Here is a 21,387-nt window from a genome sequence, read left to right on the forward strand (position 1 = left end):
CTTACCTGCTCTAAAATAAAAGCCTCCACACAGTTCACACTAATTTATAAAGGCCTCTGCCCCTTGGGCTTTTATAAGTCCATAGTTTGGTTTGCTGTGTTTTTTGCTAAACAGAATTTGTTATTCCCTTCTCTTTATCCGTTTTCTTGCTGGTTTAAGTCATGTAGAGTCTTCCAGTTAGAGAATGAGTGAGACTCATTGTCTATAGTTGTTCCACCTTGTATAAGGTCTATGCATAATGACAATAAGTTCTTTTAAAATACAAGTAAATATCAACACAAGAATAGTTGTTAGTGATTGTAGTATATTCAGTAAAATCCACAGGTAATCACTATATACACTACATACTATATACAAGTAAGCAAGGAAGTGAAGTTTGTCATTTTTGCTATGTGCTAATGAATTTTTATATGATGACAGATGACATTGTGAGAAGCAAGGATAGAATTAAAAAACAAGAGAAAAGAGTGAGTATGAATGAGAATGGTGCTCTTACCCAAGTCTTCGACAAGAGGTCTGTGGTTCTTTTGCAGAATTGTGTAGAACTTGTTTTTCACTGTTGTTCCCCCAGAATCCAGGACTTTATACAGCTCTCTCATTTTGTCCTGAGGGGTTGTAGCAGCATGGACCCTGCTGTAGCTCTCCTGATGGATCATCTTTTCTGAGAGCAGTTCATCTGCTATGGGGTCAACTGGGTTCACCCTCTGAATGAGAGTGGCCCTGTGATTATCCACAAACTCAACACCTTGGGCTGAACAGCAGGGAGAAAGAGTAAGAGACAGAGACAGGAAAGTGAACATGGGTGAGGAGAAGTGTAGAGTTAAAGAAGAATGTGAAAGCAGAAAAAACGTTTGTTGTTCTTTGGATAGTGCAACATGATCCTTTAACAGTCGCACATACAGTCATGTGAAAAAAAGTACACCCTCTTTCAATTCTATGGTTTCATATATCAGGACATAAAAAATTATCTGGTCCTCTAAAATTAGGTAAATCTAACAGGTAACAAACAACACATAACAGATTCCACTATGTCATTTTTTATTTAACAAAAAATAAGCCAACATGCAGAAGCCATGTGCGAAAACTAAGTAGCTTGTAGAACCACCTTTAGCTGCCATAACTTGAAGTAATTGTTTTCAGTATGAGTTTATCAGTCTCTCACATAATTTTGGAGGAATTTTGTCCCACTCTTCTTTACAACATTGCTTCCGTTCATTGATGTTTGAGGGCATTCGTTTATGCACAGCTCTCTTAAGGTCCTGCTACAGCATCTCAATGGGGTTGAGGTCTGGACTTTGACTTGGCTATTCCAATACCTTGATTATTAACCATTAACCACTAACACCTGTAGCACTGAAAGCGACTGTTCAACCTGAGCCTGCGCTTGGAGAGAGTCCCGGTGCTCTGGAAGATATCATGCCTGGTCCCGGTACCAAAGAAAGGGCGCCCCTCTGTCCTCAACGACTACAGATCAGTTGCACTGACTTCTCACGTCATGAAGACACTAGAGTGGCTGGTCTTATCCCACCTGAGACCCCTGGTCAGCTCATCACTGAACACCCTACAGTTCGCCTACCAGCCCAGTGTTGGTGTGGAGGATGTGATCATCTACATGCTGCAAAGGGCAGCATGTAGACCTGGACCTGGACAGGGCTAGCAACACTGTAAGGATCATGTTTTTCAACTTCTCCAGTGCCTTCAATACCATCCAGCCCTTACTTCTAAGGAGGAAACTGGAGGAGATGCAAGTCGATGCTTCCATGACCTCGTGGATCACTGACTACCTGACAGGCAGACCACAGTCTGTGAGACTTCAGAACTGTGTGTCTGAACAGGTAGTGAGTAACACAGGGGCACCTCAAGGGACAGTTCTTTCTCCATTCCTCTTCACCCTCTATACTTCGGACTTTAAGTACAACTCAAAGTCATGCCACCTGCAGAAGTTCTCAGATGACTCTGCAATTGTGGAATGTATCAATGGTGAGCAGGAGGAGGAGTACAGAGGACTGGTCAGCAGCTTTGTGGAGTGCTGTGGGGTGAACCACTTGGAACTGAATGTAACAAAGACAAAGGAACTGGTGGTAGATTTCAGGGGGAAAAAGGTCAAACCTACTCCTGTCTACATCCACGAGAGTGGCGTGGAGATGGTGGACTTGCTGGTTTAAGTACCTGGGAGTGCACATCGACGATAGACTGGAATGGTCCAAGAACATTGAGGCCATCTATAAGAAGGGACAGAGGAGGCTCAAGTCCTTCAATGTATGTAGTAAGATGCTACATATGTTCTATCAGTCGGTGGTAGCGAGCGCCATTTTCTACGCAGTGGTATGCTGGGGCACTGGGATTAGAGCAGTGGATTCTAAAAGGCTGAACAAGCTCATCAGGAGAGCAAGCTCTGTCATTGGGTCTGACCTGGACCCCTTGGAGGTAGTGGCTGAGAGGAGAATGGTGTCCAAACTAGAGGCCATCATAGACAATGTCTCCCATCCCCTCTGTGACATGCTTGTGGAAATGAAGAGCATGTTCAGCAATGGACTGATTCATCCACGGTGCGACAGGGAGCGCTACAGGAGGTCATTCTTGCCTTCTGCCATGAGACTGTACAATGCATCCACCTTGCGTCTGGGCAGAGGCAACATTGACAGTGACCTGTTTCTGGACTGAAAGCATCTACACATCTACTGCTACATCTGTTCTCTTTCTTTTCTTTTCTCGTTTACAACTCGTTTACAACTTTTCTCGTATTACAATATATGCCAGGGACCCGTGCAATACATTTATATTTATATCTATATCTATATTTACATCTATAATTATATTCATATGTGTGATACGATTTTTTCGCGTGCTGTTCTGTTTTAGTTTGTTCTTTGTGTGTCCGGAATGTGAGTAACTCTTTTAGTGCACCCCTCACTGTACTGATTGTATTGTATGTATTGTACTATTATTATTATTGTATCATTCGTTACACTGTGGCTGTGTTGTCTGTGTAAAACTGCTGTTGCACTGCAATTTCCCTCACGGGATCAATAAAGTATCTATCTATTATTTTCTTTTTCAGCCATTCAGTTGTAGATTTGCTGGTGTGCTTGGGATCATTGTTCTGTTGCATGGCTCAATTTCGCCCAAGCTTTAGCTGTCGGACAGATGGCCTCACAATTGTCTCTAGATTAATTTGGCATAAGGAGGTGCTCATGGTCGACTCGATGACTGCAAAGTGCCAAGGTCCTGTGCTGCAAAACAAGCCCAAATCATCACCCCTCCACCACCGTACTTGACGGTTCGTATGAGGTGCTGGTGGTGAGACGCTGTGTTTGGTTTTCGCCAAACATGGCGCTGTGCATAATGACCAAACATCCTCACTTTGGTCTCGTCTGTCCAAAATACATTGTTCCAGAAATCTTGTGGTTTGTTCAGATGCAACTTTGCAAATCTAAGCCATGGTGCAATGTTCTGTTTGGAGAGAAGGAGCTTTCTCCTGGCTAAACTTCCACAAAAGCCATACTTGTTCAGTCTTTTTCTGATCATACATGAACTTTAACATTTAACATGTTAACCAAGGGCTGTAGATCCCTAGATTTAACTCTTGGGTTCTTTGTGATTTCTCTGAGCATTATACAGTCTGACCTTGGGGTGAATTTGCTGGGACACCCACTCCTGGGAAGATTGGCAACTGTCTTGAATGTTCTCCATTTGTAAATAATCCTTCTCACTGTAGAATGATGAATTTCAAATTGTTTGGAAATGGCCTTAAAACCCTTCCTAGATTGATGTCCAGCAACAATTGCTTCTTTGAGTTCATTGTTGATTTATTTGTTCCTTGGCATAGTGTTAACACACACCTGAATGCTCCAGACTACCAAACTGCTAAAAGTGCTGCTTTTATAGAGGTGGTCACACTTCCTGATGATCAACTAATCAAATGCATTTGATTAGCAGCAACTGGCTGCTAATTACTTTCTTAAGTCCTATGGAAGCAATAAGGGTGTACTTATTTTTTCCCACATGGTTTCTGCATTTTGGCTTACTTTTTGTTGAATAAATAATGACAGTGAAATCTGTTATGAAGTTGTCTGTTATCTGATTCTAGATTTGTCTAATTACAAAAGTTGGTGAGGACCAGACGATTGTTATTTATACCCTGATATGTAAAACCATTGAATTTTTTTAAAAGAGGGTGTACTTTCTTTTTCACATTACTGTACAAACATCTCTGAAAGAGGACATGGTAAATTATTTCACAAGCCATTGAAAAAGAAAGAAAAAAACTGCATTTCATTTGCAGCTGCCTGACCATTATAACATCCTTGTAACCATTGTGTCCCAACTAGCTCAGTTGGTAGACCATGAGACTCATAATCTCAGGGTAGTGGGCTTGTGTCTCTTGTCGGGCATAAGGTTCTTTGCTTCATGGAGCAAATATACAAATAATAAATGTGAAGCTGGTGTACAAACTCCATGCCAGCAGCCCACACACCATTTATACATACGGCTTACTCTTCTGTCCATCCTAGTCCACAGCGCCATTCTCAGCCTGCATCCCTTCACTCTCCGCTGCTTTGAATTAGAGCTGCCTCCTCCACAGCTGGGCACAATATGGACATCTGTCTAGCTGCACCTTAAGACACTAGTCCACTCCTGCAATTAACATTTGCCTTCAATCTCCTCTCTTTCTTGCCCCTCACTAGCATGCCCGGAGTGGTATCTCTCCGTGAGATAGTGTGGTCCCTCACACATATGTCTAAGCATGTGTGGCTCTTTATACTGTCCTGGTATAATATTCCCCATTCATTACCATACAATGCATGTCCTGACTGACCTGTGCTTTATTTTGTTTTATTGTTAACACCCTGAAACCAGGCACCTGTATACAGTATATTCTGCCATAGAAAGCTGGAAAAATGAACCAAGTCCCCTTCTGTAACACAGCCCTAACTGTGTTAATATCCTCGGGACATTCACTGTACTGGACCTTCACTGACTAGTCAGTGCTGAAGAAAACTAAACTGGCATTAATGTAGAGGGTGAGTAAATACTGTACATTGGAGAATATCCATTAGTTAAATGTCAACAGACTTAACAATGCAGTCTCCTGCGTTACAGAAATGGTAAAAAACAGAAGGTTCTGTTGAGATTAACATAAGTTCAATACTGTACCTGCTTCTGACATCTTTCATGGGTCAATTCTATAGGTCCCAGTTTGAGCCTGAAATCCAAAACAAAAGAAGTGAAAAAATAAACCTTAATTTGCCTCTTTCATCTTTTGATTTGTGTATGTTTCACATGAAGCTCTCCTTATTTTCCCATGACCCTCTACAACATTCATAATAAGACATTCTCCTTCATGCCCTGAAACTCCTTCTCTCTTTTGAAACTCCATGTGATTTCCTTCATGATCTAAAACTCTGTCTTCCCTCCTCCAAAACTAAATGCCATGTGCCCTGCTCCTTGCTACAAAAAGTTCAAAAAGTAATGCAATAAAATATATCCATCAAGTTCACTGGATAGAACACATCTCTTTGCATGAAAAAGTAGATGCTGAGCAGATTTTTCTAAATGTATTGGAATGTTTGTAAAAACACAAGGGTAGTGCCTATGACTGACATCATATATTTGACACCATTTCTAAATTGCATCAAATACAGTGTAGCGGCGAGGCTTATTAATAAGACAGAATTAAGTGTTGCTGTGCTTTCCCAAATGAGGCCTCATCTCTCTCTTCATCTCTGTGGTGCAGCCACAGAGAAGCTTTTCATGCAGGCTGATTTAAAGATGTTTTCTTTTGTCCCCATGTTTTGTCCCCTGACATGGGCTGGTAAGACTGAAATGAGTCAACCAAGCGGAATAATTCAATATAAAATGCCACGGGTTTCATACACGACAATACAGTGTGCTGAAAGCTGAAAAGAAAAAAGTTCCCCTTGCTCTTTAAGCAGTGCTTGTTTTGTGATCTTTTGCGATCTACCGGGTTGATTGCATACTTGATCTTGTGGTTTTCTGTGGTAAAACTGTGATTTCGTACTTAAAAGTAATACTCTTTAAGTTTAAAGATGGCTGCTATAAAGTCTGAATTTGAGTCGCTATTAAGCACTCTCTCTAGCAGCAACAAGTCTGACCACGATCTCCGTCATATCTCCGTCAGCGGAGAAGCTAGAATAAATCTCCATTCTCTGAGAGAGCTAGCGAAGGACATAGAGAGATTTGACCCCAGTGTCAGAGAATAATATCGAGAGATATTCAGGACCTCAGGTATACCCTGCAGTACCTGCCAAACGCCACAGAACAGGAGAAAGTGTTTCTGGTAAGGAAAACTACCAGCAGAGAAGTACATGAGTGGATGGCTAGGCAGATGAAAGAAGTCTGTAATGATTTTGAGGAGCTGTGTCAAGCACTTATCTAAGAATACAGTGCGTTTATTGACCCGACTGCCGCGATAGCCGCCGCCCTTAACATTAAGCACGAGAGAGCAGAGTCCCCTCGCGAATATTACGAGAGACTTAGACGAACTTATTTTGCAGGGCGAAATGATAAAGGTTGTGAAGAGAACACACATTTCAAGGGTTTATTCATTGCGAATCTCCACCCGTCAGTCAGAAAGATGATCTTAATGCATACAGATGCACAGACCATGGAAATGACTGATATTAAGAGATTCGTGCAGAAAGCCTGGGAGTATGATGTCCAAAGTCGCTCTGAGCAAAAAGCTGTTAAAGCGACTGTGTTCGCCGTCAGAGCCAGCAGGGTTAACTCCCTCCTGCTCGAAGGAGCACAGGCTCCTGAGCTGGCTAAGCTCCGTTCCAAAGCAGGCACACAGGACCGCACCCAGCGTCCTAAGTGCCATGAGAACACCGGGGGAGGGAAAGGGCTAGAAAAGGCTGAACAAAAGGATTCAGTAGCCGCCCGCCTGGCCAGGCATGAACAAGCTTTATTAGGACAGGGACAACCGCTCCCCAAGGCTGCCAGACGTGAATGAGAGCTGAATGAGAGCTGATACTCTCCACTGGAGGAGGCGGAGACCCGCCCCCTCTCCCTCCCTCAATCTATCTGATTGAGTGGAAGGGTTCCTGCCTGGATGAGGTCAGCCACTCCCAAGCGAGTGCTGACTCCACCCCTGAAGTCACAGAGCAGGCGGTAAAAAACAGAGGAACAGCAGGAAGCTTTTACCTCAAGGCTGCCATGGGAGATGTCTTACACAGTGAGACACTGATTGACACTGAGGTTGAAAGGTGTTTGATGTCACACGGCAAGCTCAAATGGGTAGAAAAAGAAAAGGGCATGCGACTCAGAGAGGAACCTTTGGTGGATCACCAGAAAGGCAAGGTGTGGAAACAGGTCAAGGCTCCTAAGCCTTCTGTACAGAAGGAAAGGGGGGCCAAGAGGCAGACTGTGCTCACACAGTGCCCACCGAACACAGAAGCCTATGTGGAGATTCCTTCTGTTCCCTCTGAACGAGAAATAAAAATATTTTCTTGTTCCCCGGATATACAAGGAAGTTGTGTCCCGGCTGAGGTCACAACAGCCTCCATGCTACAGGAGCGGTGCTCCAAGCAGCCGTCTGATCCACCAGGTAAAGCACACCCCTTTTACATCCCTAAAGAGAAACAGATCTCCCCACCTGGTGATGAAAAGGAGCTTTCCCTGTGCACCCTGGCACCCAAGAGGGGTCAGGACCACCACCCTGCAGTGGTGGAAGGGATCCAGATGGCAGGAGAGCAGGTTGGTGATGTAGCCCTCACCCTTAGCCCTGAGAGGTCCTCTATTAGTGAGGATCTGCTTGAGCAGCTGTCACGGGGCCACCGCCAGGTGCCCCTGGTGCAACATTCACAGGTTAGACAGGAGGTCCAGCTGGATGCTGAGACTACTGCGCTGTGGACACACCTGATCCCAGATGCCGATTCCCTCTGCTGTGACCCAGGGAACCTGCAGTCAGGTAACATTATTTCTCACAACTACCAGGTAGTGAGTGAGACTGACCTGATTGTTCCTGCCTCGACAGCAGGGTTTCCAACACACCCAGTCCCCAGGAAGGGACAGGGAATGAAAGCCGAGCTGGTTTTCTTACAGCCACCAGCTCAGTCTGTCAGTCTGAGTCTGACCAACAGTGGTTCAGCCAGACTGGAGCTGGATGGTCAAGCCACCCGCCTGTTAGTGCAGAACATGGAAAAGGGGGGCATCAGAATTCCCGCCTGCACTGACATGGGCCTGGTGGGTGATAGTGAGTTCAAAGACAGTGAACTAGCTATCCCAGTGCTGGGGCAGCTCCCTGAACCCCTAGCGAGGGAAGGGGGGAGCGAGCAGGTGTCCTACACCTACCCCCAGCGAACGACTGTAAACATGCCGATAGAGGGATTCCTCAATCAGGAGGTGTGCAGGGTGGACCTGAACAGTGAGAATGGGATAACAATCCCAGATCAGATGACCACTCAGCCGAGGGTCAGGCATGCTCCACAGCTGCACCACCCCCTGTAGGGTTCCTAGAGCACAGGCATGAACAAATTGAAAAAGCAGATGCCCTGGAAAAGGAGGAGCAGCATCAGCAGCTGCGTCAGATCTCCCCAGATTTCCAGGATGTTGGTGCCCAAGATGCCACAGGACATACTGAGAAAGACACCATGTACATGCTGCGCCAGCTTAGAAAGGCGACAGTCACCCAGAAGGAGATGACTGAGATTAGCCACCCGAAAAGACTTTTGGGAGGACTGATTGCTGCGGCCACTGTTGTGCATTTGCTATTTCTGGTAGGTTTGTGTGCTACTGGCACTCTCACCCTGACTGCCCCAAGAAGGCAGGTGTCAGAGATGCCAGAGGGTAGTGACAGACTGTATCGACAGCAGCAAAAATTGGAAAGCTTAGGGAAAACCCTACAGGCAACTTCCTATGCAACAAGGTTAAACCTTATTCCCCAACCAGTGGACATGATTGTTGGTGTTATACAGTGGGTTTATGCTTGTGTGCAACAGGCCAGAATGTTGACACAAGACCTGTTAAAGGAGCTTAGTGCCACTGTAGCCAGTCTAGCCATGGCACAATTCCCAACCCACTTGATTCCACTCTTCTCAGTAGAGGAGTATGTGACATTAACCCCATCGCTCATAGCTCACCCAGAAGGCAATCCAAGATTGAATTTGGTTCCAAATCTTGAGATGGGTATGGCTACCAAAACTATCCATTGGCTGTGTCTAAATGATTCACCAATGAAGGGTGTAAAGCTACTAACGGGCAGATGGAGGTTAATGAACCCTATGAAGAGCAGGTGGGAAGTAAATGGCTGGTCAGCACACCACATTTAACTGTCACTATGACTTGTGACGGGCATGATACAGCTACCACAAACAGGTAGTTTGATTAGCTACCTAATCAAACAGTTTTCCTGCAAGTTCCCGAGGAGGCCACAGTGCTCTTGAACTTAACACTGTACTGTCTAGAACCAGACAACATAAGACCAAACTTGAGGTCATGGATGCCTTCAGATGCCACACTATTGAATTGGATAGAAATCCAAGAAACAGTAAGCCCTGAAGAGGTACAGGTAGTTAGTTTGCTTTAATGGAACAAACCTCCAAACCACCCTAGCAGATACCCAACACAGGTGTTGTGGTTTATCGGGGGGCTGGGAACAGGAACTGTTGTTATTGTAACACTACTGCCAGGTAGCTGGACCATGACTGGATGTACTCTGAATGCTGTACTCTCACATCAAGATGTACTCTGGGTAGCATGAATGAGTCAAAGGTAGCATGTCAAAAGAAAGGAAGTGACTTCTCCCCAAATATCTACTACAGAGGTATCAGATATTGACAGTGAACTTCCTGATGTGTAATGCCTAGACTGAGAAGATGTCTCCTACCGTGTTTATACATACTCCAGATGTTATTCATCCTGTTTGTTCCCAATGCTGGTTCCTGTATGAATTCTCGAGGAGTAATGTGGACATTTAAGATTAATGTTCTAATGGCAAGGGACATCACTTAACTCTGTTTTGTTTTGAAGGCAACAACGCCTCAGGACCTTGCGACCTTCAAAAATGGGGGATATGTAGCGGCAAGGCTTATTAATAAGACAAAATTAAGTGTTGCTGTGCTTTCCCAAATTAGGCCTCATTTCTCTGTTCATCTCTGTGGTGCAGCCACAGAGAAACCATGCAGGCTGATTTAGGGTTCCTTTGATAAAAGACAGCTCCCAAAGGGGGATGCACTTAGCTAAGCCTGGCTATCATGATCAATGGTCATCCATTGGCGCCTATCTGTCTAGGGAGTGCCAGTTGGACATCTGGACTGCATTACTAAGTGTCAGGAGTAAGTGACTCATATCTCACCTTGATCAACCAATCAGGGACTGGTAGGGCCGAGTAACCCACGTGGGACTCTGATGCCCATGGAACTTTCAGCCAATGAATGAGCTGAAGTTCCTCCAGGTAAAAACAGGCAACACAGAGCTCCAGGAGACTTTTGTGGACAATTCTAAAGGGAATTCAAAGGAGAATTCCAGGGCAGGACGGCCCAGGAGCATAAGGCTCTCAAGGGCAGGACATTCTCGCAGCGCTCCTCCTGACCATCCTGAGACTCACCCCGGACAACCACAGAATGGCCAGTGTGCCCGAGTGCCAGAACTTTCCTCTGTTCTAAGAGTCTAGAGCGGAGGTTGCCAGAGAGTAACCAGAGGATCCACCCGAGGTTAGCATCAGCAGCAAGCCTTGTGAACAGGTCGGAACTGTGGACAGCTGAATCACTATTCAGAACTAGCGCTTCATCAGGAATGAACCGGTCCTCTTCCTGACCTGCTGGGACCCACAGTTATCTTTTCTCCTGTGCGCCAACTTTGCTAGTTAAAGCCAACACTAACTATCCGGTCAGTGAGCATCAGCAGCACACCGTCGCAAGCCGCACAACACAGCCTGGCACCGAGCCAGAGAGCGCAGATTGGACAGCAACAGCCTGCAACTGTTTCTTTGTGCCCGCAGGAGATCTGAATCCCCCGGGATTGGATGAGTATTCAACTTCACTGTATTACTGCTCGAGAATTCAATTGTTATCCCAACCAGTTGATATCAATTTAATTCCTAAGAGTTATGTACTTGTTTTGAGTATCTAATGTAGAAGTTATAACCAAGTTCATTTACGAAACGGTCTAAATGAATGATATACTGAACGTATGTCCTCTTGATATATGTAACTCTTCGTAACTGACTGAATATATACCTTTTGTATTCTGATAACCTTCTTGATAAGATCTGTTAGGTTTACATGCATATTCTATGTATTAATAAATGTATCCTCGTGTATTAGTACCTGTGTGTGTGTGTTGTTTGACTTATATCGCATGGTTGGATTCTAAAGCCATTAAAAGAATCATTTTGTGATTTACTGCTACAATTAATAATTGTCCCAGTAAATGCCCAAACCCTACAGAACTGGTGCATTCAGAGAGCACACTACAACAGTGACACTCAAACTCTTGTTTAAAGGGGAATGTTATAAACAAATGGAAAAACATTAACACGTTATTTACAAATGAGAGCAGGCAATTCAGGCCATTGAACTAAGTATGGCCATTTCATCAAGGAATCCAGGATATCACTTCAACCACATGACTTGGCAGCTTGTTCCGCACCCCTACAATCCTTTATGTAAATAAGTGCCTGCAGTTAGTTTTAAATAAACTTCCATGTAGTTTCCACTTGTTCCTTCTCATTCGTGTCTCACAGTCCATTGTGAAGAAATCCACTGGGTTGACTGTTACTGTCATTGAGAATTCTGACATTGAGAAATTTATTTGTAAAAAAGAAATAAAATATATGATATAATGATGTGTTCCTGCTTAACTTAGACATTGCACAACTTTAAACTTTATAAAAATAGGTTTCGATAGTTAATAACCACTTTTTATGCGAATGATTTTTCTGCCTCATGATCATCTTAGAATCTTTGTGTACGCTGTAAGGTTTTTACTTCTTAATTTCGAATAGAAAAAATCATATTCTGTTCTCCACTTTTCGATACCATCGTTGGACAAAGCAGGAACTTTTACTTTCTAATGACAATGCATGTGGAAAGATTACAGATTTTAATCATCTTTAATTTTGTTTTACATTTTAGAAAAGTTTAATCTATACAAACACCAGAAAACTATTCTCAATTGTATTTCTGAATGTAATGTTACACTTAGTTCATTGTTTTAAATACATCTGATTAAGAAAGTTAGGTGTTAGGATAAACTATTACTAATTAATAATATTAAATTTAGCACTGTAATAAATTTTGCACTTTTTCACGCATCTTGTAAAAATATGTTTTCTTTGTTCAAATATACATTAAATCTGATTAAAACTTAACCGAAAATAAGTTAAATACAAAATTAAAGAAAAAATAGGGTAAAATATAATTCAAAATATTTTGCTAACAATTTTAACTGTTTATAAAAATAAAATGTATTAACTAAGGAATAGGATGGCACCGTTGTTAGCATGCTTTTTGTATGTTTGTTTTCATAAATACAACAATAGTACTAGATGTCTCAGTGGCTTTCAAAATTAAATTATGCATGTACAGATGCAGCCATTCAAAATGGGTGAGGTATTTCGCGGCATACCCCGGTGGGCGTGTCTCAGTATCACGCGGTATCACGCAGTTCACGTGTGTCACGTGACTAACTATCCGGCGTCGACTTGTAAACCCGCCAGGGGGAGCTTAACCTCTCATGTACAGCATTTGAGCCTTTAATTTTGAACTGTGTATTACAGCATGTTAATCATCAGTCATTAAAATGTTGGTATATTTTATGAAAGCAAGATTGCTCAGTTGGACAAAAGTACACAACCTACCTTTATCAGAAATATTTATGCATCAAAGCCTTTACTGAAGATATTACTAATAGTATTAATAATGGATGACTTTGGACAAGCTGTATACAGATGCAGCCATTCAAAATGCGCGGTAAAAACCCGCGGTACGGTAACCTACCCACAAGCCACCGCGGGGTACCGGAGGGTACCGCAGGGCAAGTGATTGGCTGGCCAAAATGACCGACAGGGGCACTCGTGGTGCATTGGTTGGTAGTGCAAAGATTTAATCATTTAATGTCTTTACTGTGCACATTTTAATCCGCTTAGTTTTGAATATTTATATGGATTTTACCACTAAAGGGAAATTTTAGTAGCTGAGCATAAAAAGAAGAGGAGCATAACGCATCTGAAGGTCATAAACGATATTAATTTAGGAACATAAACATTACTGTATGTATGTAAACTGTACTGTGTATGGCTGGTCTTGGTAGTTTAAAGAAAAAATACACACCAGTCTTCCATTTCTCCCTAAACATTTTAAGCATGAAAGTTTTATGAAACGGTACCCAAATATGCGATTGCTGTATAGAATGAATTTTAATTTTAAAAAATTATTTAACACGAAAATTAAGCTGTTTACATCTTCCGCCTGAGAACAGTCACCCGTTGCTACCCAACGCAGAATGGTGATTGGCTGACACCATCTGACACCCCTCTGATTGGAAAAAAAAGACGTGCTGGTTTGCTATACATACTCTACCAGGAAGAGGATTTCTTTCTATTCAAAGCGTGTATTTTAAAAGTTTAAGAAGTTTAAAAACCTTACAGCGTACACAGATTTCTAAACTGATCAGGATCGTTATCTTTGTCTTATGCATAATAATGTTCACCGCTCTGTCCAGCAAATTAATAATAAACTTTATTTTATATAGCTTTTTAAACGAATAAGTAATTAGATTGCTCATAAACCTAATCACTTGCTTTTTCTTTTTATTTAGGCTCAGATTTCAACTATAGATCGTATTATTAATAACCATAATAACAACCAACCAACAAAAACAACCATATAAACATAATACCAACCAAAAACATAGATAACAACCACAATACAAAATCAAATAATCAAACCATTTTACTCTCGCAAAGTCCTCCAATTATCATAATCCCGCCCCTTATGCAAAACCAAACCTTCCTCCCATCCCAGTTTATCCTGTTTATCATAAACAAAATCCACCTCAATTTTCAACATAAAGCATTACACAAAATCAATACCTCAACACTCCATACTCAACAACGATAATTCACAAACAGCCAGAACATGTAACTACACATTCCCAAACATACCTACTTTCCATAGCCCCGCCCCTTATGCAAAACCAACATCCCTCCCCTGTTCTCTCTCTCCCCTGGCGGTTGTAATTGTTTTTATTTTCAAATAAATTTTAGCAAAGTCATGTATTTTAAAAATCTTAAGATTTTTATATTTATGTCTTTATTTAGTGGTTTCATTAGTGACAAAGGCTAAACTTTCTTGGAAAAATGTCTTTTATGTAAACCATGTTTGCTATTAATTCATTCAGGGCTAAAATATGTTCATTGTCTTCTAATGAAAGAAGGGTTCCTTTCGCCGTAGTCGGGAGCCTAGCCTTTAACTAGTAAGTACTGTATTTACTGGGTTTTTGAGGGGGGTGTCTCTCGCTGGAAATCTCGCCTCCTACTTTGAAAATACCCATGAAACCGGTTCAATTCGTCGCAGCCAGCACTCCTGCAGAGAGTTGGGTTGTACTTGCAGTGTATACAGTACACGCGTTATGCTCTTCGTTAATGTCTGTGAAGTTTTATTTAATCTCTGAGCCATACTGATTCTTCTGGAAGCCAGTTTCTGCCAGGGAGTAAAAAAAAAAACACACTATGGTATTCTCTCCAATGCAGTGCAGTTAAAAACATACCTCTGATGCTGCTCCTAAATGAATATCGTTTATGACCATCAGAAGCTTTATGCTCCTTTTCTTTTTTCCAGTGGATTGAACAGGGAGAGGCATTTCATGATGTACTTTTCACTGATGAAACAACAGTGGCTCTGGAACAGTTTTCAACCAAGTCGTTTTATAAAAAGGGGAGATATGTACACGTTACTGAGGCTAAAAGTTTAGCCTTTGTCACTAATGTAAACACTAAATAAAGACATATAGAAATCCCTACGTTACAGACTGTATATGGCTGGTATTGGTAGTTTAAAGAAAAAATACACACCAGTATTCCACATTCTCCCTAAACATTTTAAGCATCAGAGTCTTACATGTGGTTATTTCGAAAACGTTTGTACGTGTTCCTTCTTACCATGTTACTGTTTACTGTTACTGACCATATTAAGTTTAAGTGCCTGTGGGCACTTTTCCTGTCCGTGGGGGGTGGACCGTCTTTCATTAGAAGGTTAGTCTGTTCTACTCTGAGAATGTAGAGGGGGTGGAAAGTGCCCGCGGTCATTTAATTAGTATTAAAATCTTAGTTATCTTTCTAGTTCACAGGTTTGCATGCATAATTTAATTTTGAAAGCCACTGAGACATCAGGTACTACTGTTGTATTTATGAAAAAGAAACAAAACAAAAAACATACTAACAACTGTGCCATCCTACTCCTTAGTTAATACATTTTATTATTCATAAACAGTTAACATTGTTAGCAAAATATTTTGAATTATATTTAACCCTATTTTTTCTTTAGTTTTGTATTTAACTTATTATATGATAGTCAGACTTAATGTATATTTGAACAATGAAAATATATTTTTACAAGATTTTACATTAAGCACTTAAAATTAATATGGTTAATAATAGTAAACTGTAACATGCTGTAACAAGATCGGTTAAACTGCGAAGAAAATGCTTTCAGAGAAAATGTTTCAGGTGTGAAGAACATAGATCAATGCAATTTCAACCAAACCTGTTCCCACACACCCCGCCCCCACAACCATTAGAATATACACAAACATTTTAGCGTTTCATTCTGAGCAGAAGACCCTCACACCTGAAGAGTGCTGGCTGTGACGAATTAAACCGGTTTTACAGGTTTCAATCACAGACCATGTGACATGGGACTCAGTAAACTACAGTAACACCGTATTTGATAATGCTTTAAAAACGCTATAAAATAATGTGACTTGGCACAGAACAAGTTTACAGCACAGTACAAAGATAAATGCTGACCATGACTTTAGAAGCATAAATTGCCTTACACTCAATTTAAACACAAGCTGTCTTTAGCCCTTTCAGCTGGTTCATACAGAAATGTAGAGATCTAGGCTCAGAACACACAGCTTCATTAGCGAATACATATGCAGGACAACTAGAGAAGACGTTTTACAGAGGATGGATTTTTAGAAACATCCCATCAGACATCCCATCATATTCACAATGTGAAATCTAGAAAATAATATTACGTAACCAAAATCCGCAATATGGAAACAGAACCTGTGTAATTGTTGATAGATGATGTACCCGTAACATTTTTTCAAGACGAACTACAACATTTAAAAAATGACTTGTATGTACTTGATATCTCTAATCAATCCACGGGTCCCATCACAAAACGAAAGTAAAACGCATACCGTTTCGCGCTTCTTATTAGTTGCTCAAAAGTAATTTGACCGTATGAAATGCATAATATAAACCTAGAAACATATAGGTGAGCAGTACTTAAGCACTGTAGTATCGGTGTTAAGACATACCTCTCAAATACTGTAAATCGAGTTAAAAATATCTCAAGACCGATTCTGGTCGTAATGAAACCATGCAAGGGAGTTTTTATGTCCGTTGCAGTTCTTTTGCAACATGAATATAATTATATCGTTATTAAATTCTTTAGATACGCGATTCCATATTATATTCCCTTTTAATCAAATTCTAAAAGTATGCTTGTTGACTCCGGTATCACGTTAGTTAAAGACTTCAAAGCTTACAATGTTTAGGGAGAAATGGAATACCGGTGTGTATTTTTCCTTGTGATATTTTAAGCTCTAGTTGAATGATAGGTGTCGCATTTTAAATCATTTTCGTAGCTAGAAATTATGAAACGCCCTGTTAAAAGCAAGGAAGTTTTTATGCCCGTTGAAGTAAAACAAAATGCCTGACAAAGTATGGCTTGGACAGATTCCAAGTGCTTGTACAAATGTGCTAAAGAAATTATACTTTGAGTATACAGCTTGTCCAAAGTCATCCATTATTAATACTATTAGTAATATCTTCAGTAAAGGCTTTGATGCATAAATATTTCTGATAAAGGTAGGTTGTGTACTTTTGTCCAACTGAGCAATCTTGCTTTCATAAAATATACCAACATTTTAATGACTGATGATTAACATGCTGTAATACACAGTTCAAAATTAAAGGCTCAAATGCTGTACATGAGAGGTTAAGCTCCCCCTGGCGGTTTTACAAGGCGACGCCGGATAGTTAGTCACGTGACACATGTGAAATGCGTGATACCGCCTGATACCGTGACACGCCCACCGGGGTATGCCGCGAAATACCTCACCCATTTTGAATGGCTGCATCTGTATCTGCTTCATTTTCGAATTTCTTTCTTATATGTATTTACTTTGTAATCTGTGGTCCTTATAATTGTTTTTACACCTACTGCATTGCTTTGAGATGCTACCTTTAAAGGTGCTATATAAAATTAAGTTTTTTATTATTGTTATAGAGAAACATAATCAGATTTTCCCTGGTTCAGAAAAAAATACATGGATTTCCATACTAATCTGATCAATCTAACTACCTATTTTCTGTACTTACTCTATCCTGCTAGATTTATAATTATTCTGAAAATCTTCTTCTTGAAATGAGTCATTTCTAAATACCTGGTTTCACTGTTAACATCTTGCAGCAACTCTGTGTCAAAATATACACTTAGCTCAAGCTGACAGTTCATCCTGCTACCAACATTGAATAAGAAAATCTTTAGATTTCTATATTTATGTCTTTATTTTGTGGTTTCATTAGTGACAAAGGCTAAACTTTCTTGGAAAAATGTATTTTATGTGTTGCAAAAAACTGACTTGCTTTAACAAAATATATTTACAAATCCTTTTGTCTGGCAATCTACCTGAACGCCCAACTACAGTATATGAGAAGCCCTCCATGAAACCATTTTTGCTATTAATTCATAAACAGTAAGGCTCTCTGACAGAATTGATGTTTTTTATGTGTGTTAATTTTTTTACTATATCCCATCAAACCTTCATACTCTCCCTGCCAGAAATACACCTAATTATTCAAGCCCTTCACTCTTTGCCAAATCTATTTCATGTTTGCATGTTCTTTTGTAACACACACCTTTCTGTGATTTTTTTTGCACATCTCAGTTTTTGCAAATGTTCCTGCATCCCTCTTCTGCACTATGTCTAGTCATGTTTTTTTTCTGTTTGCTTATTTCAAAGTAACACCTGCTCCATTTCTAAAACTTTTTGCTCATGTGTATTTTTGCATTTTTACATTTACACCTCTAACACTTTTACGTCCTAAATTTTCATTTGCCTTAATCTGCAGACTGAATTTTAGTTTTAGTCTTAAAAAGCATAAGTTTTCACGATTTTTTGTCCTACAACTGTTATTATTGATCACCGAATTATTGTACTTGACATCACTTCTTTCATTCACCCTTTCCTGAACGTCTATGACAGGCAGAGATAGTGCTGTCTCTGGTGCGATCTGTTGCAGCTGACATTTCACTGTTTTAAACGAATAAGAAATTAGATTGCTTGTAAATCTAATCACTTATTCTACATAAACACAGTGTAATTGCTCTCTCAAAATGCTCTTTTTCTTGTTCATTTTGGAGAGCTTGATTGAAACTGATTTGAGATGTCAGAAAGGATTTATTTTCTCTGTGTATTTCTGTTGCAAAAAAAGTGCGCATTTGCTCCCCTTTACCACAAAAATATATTTGTATTGTAGCTGGGATTAACGTATCTCTCCCTGCTGTGATACGTACACGGAACGGTTAAAGATGGCGACAAGCCGGGCACCCAGAGGGGTGGGGGGTGTCTTCCCGACTCCATAACTAAAATGCCAAATAGGAGTGGCTTAAGCGACATACACAGTTGTGTAACTGACAGTTTGAGGTAGCCTATTGTGTAAATTTCGCTTTGTTGCTGATAGGTTAAGCTTTCGAAACTCAGCCCCAAAGTCATGTGACTGATTTTTCACCCTGTTTCGTTGGTTAAACACAAGGATCACAAGCACCACCATGTTACCTGGGATGTGTTGTTTTTAATTCAGTTTGAATTATAACTGTACGTACTGTCTTCGTATTTGGCCAGGGCTTTAAAGAGATGACGCGACAAAATTTTTTGCTGCCGTCATCTCCTATTTAAAGGTACCCCCTTCATGGAAGAATTTGACCTCGAATGTTTGTCCAGCGTATTATTATGTCAGGCGGTGGCATGTTATCCAATATCACTCAGCACAAACTCACAAATAATTGTGTTGTTGTGTTAATCTCTCTATATCTATAAAGCACCTGGAATTTAAACCTTCTAATAAACCATTTAATAAAATTAGATAGATCAAAACATGCCACCCAAGAAGAGGTCTGGGTCATTGGGTAGGTCCACCAAAGATGCTTCAAAATTCAAAGCAGCACACCTATTAGAAACAGAAGAACAAAGAGAAGCAAGGTTACAGGCGCAAAGAGCTCGAACAGCTGAAGCTCCCCAACCAAAACAGAAGATCAAATAACATGGCAACAGGTAGACCAAGCAGGAGCTCCCCAGAAGGCGAACCGGCTCATCATGGAACATCCGCAGGTATCTCAATTTTACCTCCTCCCCAGAATCCACAAACCGGACACCCCTGGACACCCCATCATATCAGCATGTAACTGTCCAACTACTTACATCTCAGCCTTTCTCGACAGCCTCATGAGACCTCTGGTTGAAGGTCTTTCCTCCTACGTCAAAGACACCAACCACGCGCTCCAACTTTTTAATGATTTCCAATTTCAGGGCACTGAATGCTACAGTTTTACCATGGACATTACATCTTTGTACACCGTCATTCCCTGTGATCATGGAAACCAAGATCACAAGGAACACCAATTGAAGGATTCCCTGCAATCAAAGCATCTGGTGCTCTAGGAAGAGTTTACACTGTTCATCCCAACAATGAAGTATGTTATTATGTGCATTTACTACTTCACAATGTTAGAGGTCCAACTTCCTTTGAATGACTCAGGACATTTGAAGGCAGAGTGTGTTCAACCTACAGAGAAGCCTGCAATCTCCATGGACTTCTAGAAGATGTCAAACACTGGGATGAAGCTCTTACAGAGGCTATATTGACTGCTTCACCTTATATACTCAGAGATCTCTTCTGTATAATGTTCACTGCATGTCATCTTTCCAACCCACAAACATGACATTTTGTACCATGCAAAGAAACTGAATAAAAATGCCTCATATGATGATATTTTCTTCAATGAGGCTCTGGTGAAAATTCAAGACAAGCTCCTCTCATTAGGAGGCAAAGAACTGAAGCAATTTGGATTGCCTCAACCAAGAACAGAAAAAAAGTGGCATTTCTCAGGAAATGCTCAGGGAAATGTCCTACAACAAAGAAGAGTTGAAGGAATTTGTTGCAAGCAATGAAACAAAGCTCACATCAGATCAAGCAAATGTCTACAGAAAAATTCTAGATGCCATTGATCATGGTGGATTCTTTTTCCTCGATGCTCCAGGTGAAACTGGAAAGACATTTGTCACTAACTTACTCCTTGCAAACTTGCGTTCACAAGGACACATTGCCCTTGCTGTGGCATCATCAAGTATAGCTTTAACCCTCTTTGCTGGTGGCAGGAATGCCCATTCCACATTTAAATTGCCTTTTGATCTGGTCAGACATGATTCACCAACTTGCAACATCTCAAAAGGGACAGTACTTGCACAGGTTTTGATTGAGTGCAACACCAATTGGCTTAGTGAAAGAGCAATACTAGAGCCTAAAAATGATACAGTGGATGACATCAGTGATCGAACATTGAAAAAGATGCCTAGTGAAGCAAAAGTTTTCAAAAGTGTTGATACTGTTGTTGACACTGATGATGTTGTCCAATAGTCTGTGGAGTTTTTTTAACACATCGCATCCAACTGGTGTTCCACCTCACATTGTTTTCTCTCAAAATTGGATGTCCCGTCATGCTTTTACAAAATTTGGATCTTCCAAAACTGCAATGGAACTCACTTAGTGATCAAAAAGCTTCATCCATATGTGCTTGAAGCATCAATACTCTCTGGATCATTCAAGGGAGAAGATGTGCTCATTCCAAGAATTCCAATAATTCCATCTGATCTTCCATTCAGGTTCAAACCTCTTCAGTTTCCCATTAGACTCAGTTGCACTATGTCTATCAACAAAGCGCAGGGTTAGTCACTCGAAAAATTGGGCTTGAACCTGGAATCATTGTGCTTCTCACATGGACAACTATGTTGGATGCGCACGTGTAAGAAGTGAAAAACAACTTCACATCTTTGCTCCAGGAGGCAAAACCAAAAATGCTGTGTATAAAGAAGCTTTCCACAAGTAAATATTTATGCAATAAATGTTTACAG

General features: G+C 40.9%; 1 protein-coding gene across 2 annotated transcripts in view; it reads right to left on the bottom strand.

The window, feature by feature from the left end:
• Positions 1-21,387, bottom strand: part of LOC148646821 (NLR family CARD domain-containing protein 3-like) — a 231,538-nt gene that overhangs the window by 196,839 nt on the left and 13,312 nt on the right. The window contains exons 3-5 of one of the 2 annotated variants that reach the window (XM_088608953.1): positions 5,158-5,206; positions 4,491-4,638; positions 497-751 (exon numbers count right to left, since the gene is read on the bottom strand). In XM_088608953.1, coding sequence (XP_088465079.1) covers positions 497-751; positions 4,491-4,527 — 292 coding nt within the window. In that variant the 5' untranslated portion in view covers positions 4,528-4,638; positions 5,158-5,206. The remainder of the gene's footprint in view (positions 1-496; positions 752-4,490; positions 4,639-5,157; positions 5,207-21,387) is intronic. The other variant, XM_088608954.1, reaches the window with a different exon arrangement.

This window comes from Lepisosteus platostomus, chromosome 16 (genome assembly GCF_059453375.1).
Source record: "Lepisosteus platostomus isolate fLepPlt1 chromosome 16, fLepPlt1.hap1, whole genome shotgun sequence".
Taxonomy (NCBI): domain Eukaryota; kingdom Metazoa; phylum Chordata; class Actinopteri; order Semionotiformes; family Lepisosteidae; genus Lepisosteus; species Lepisosteus platostomus.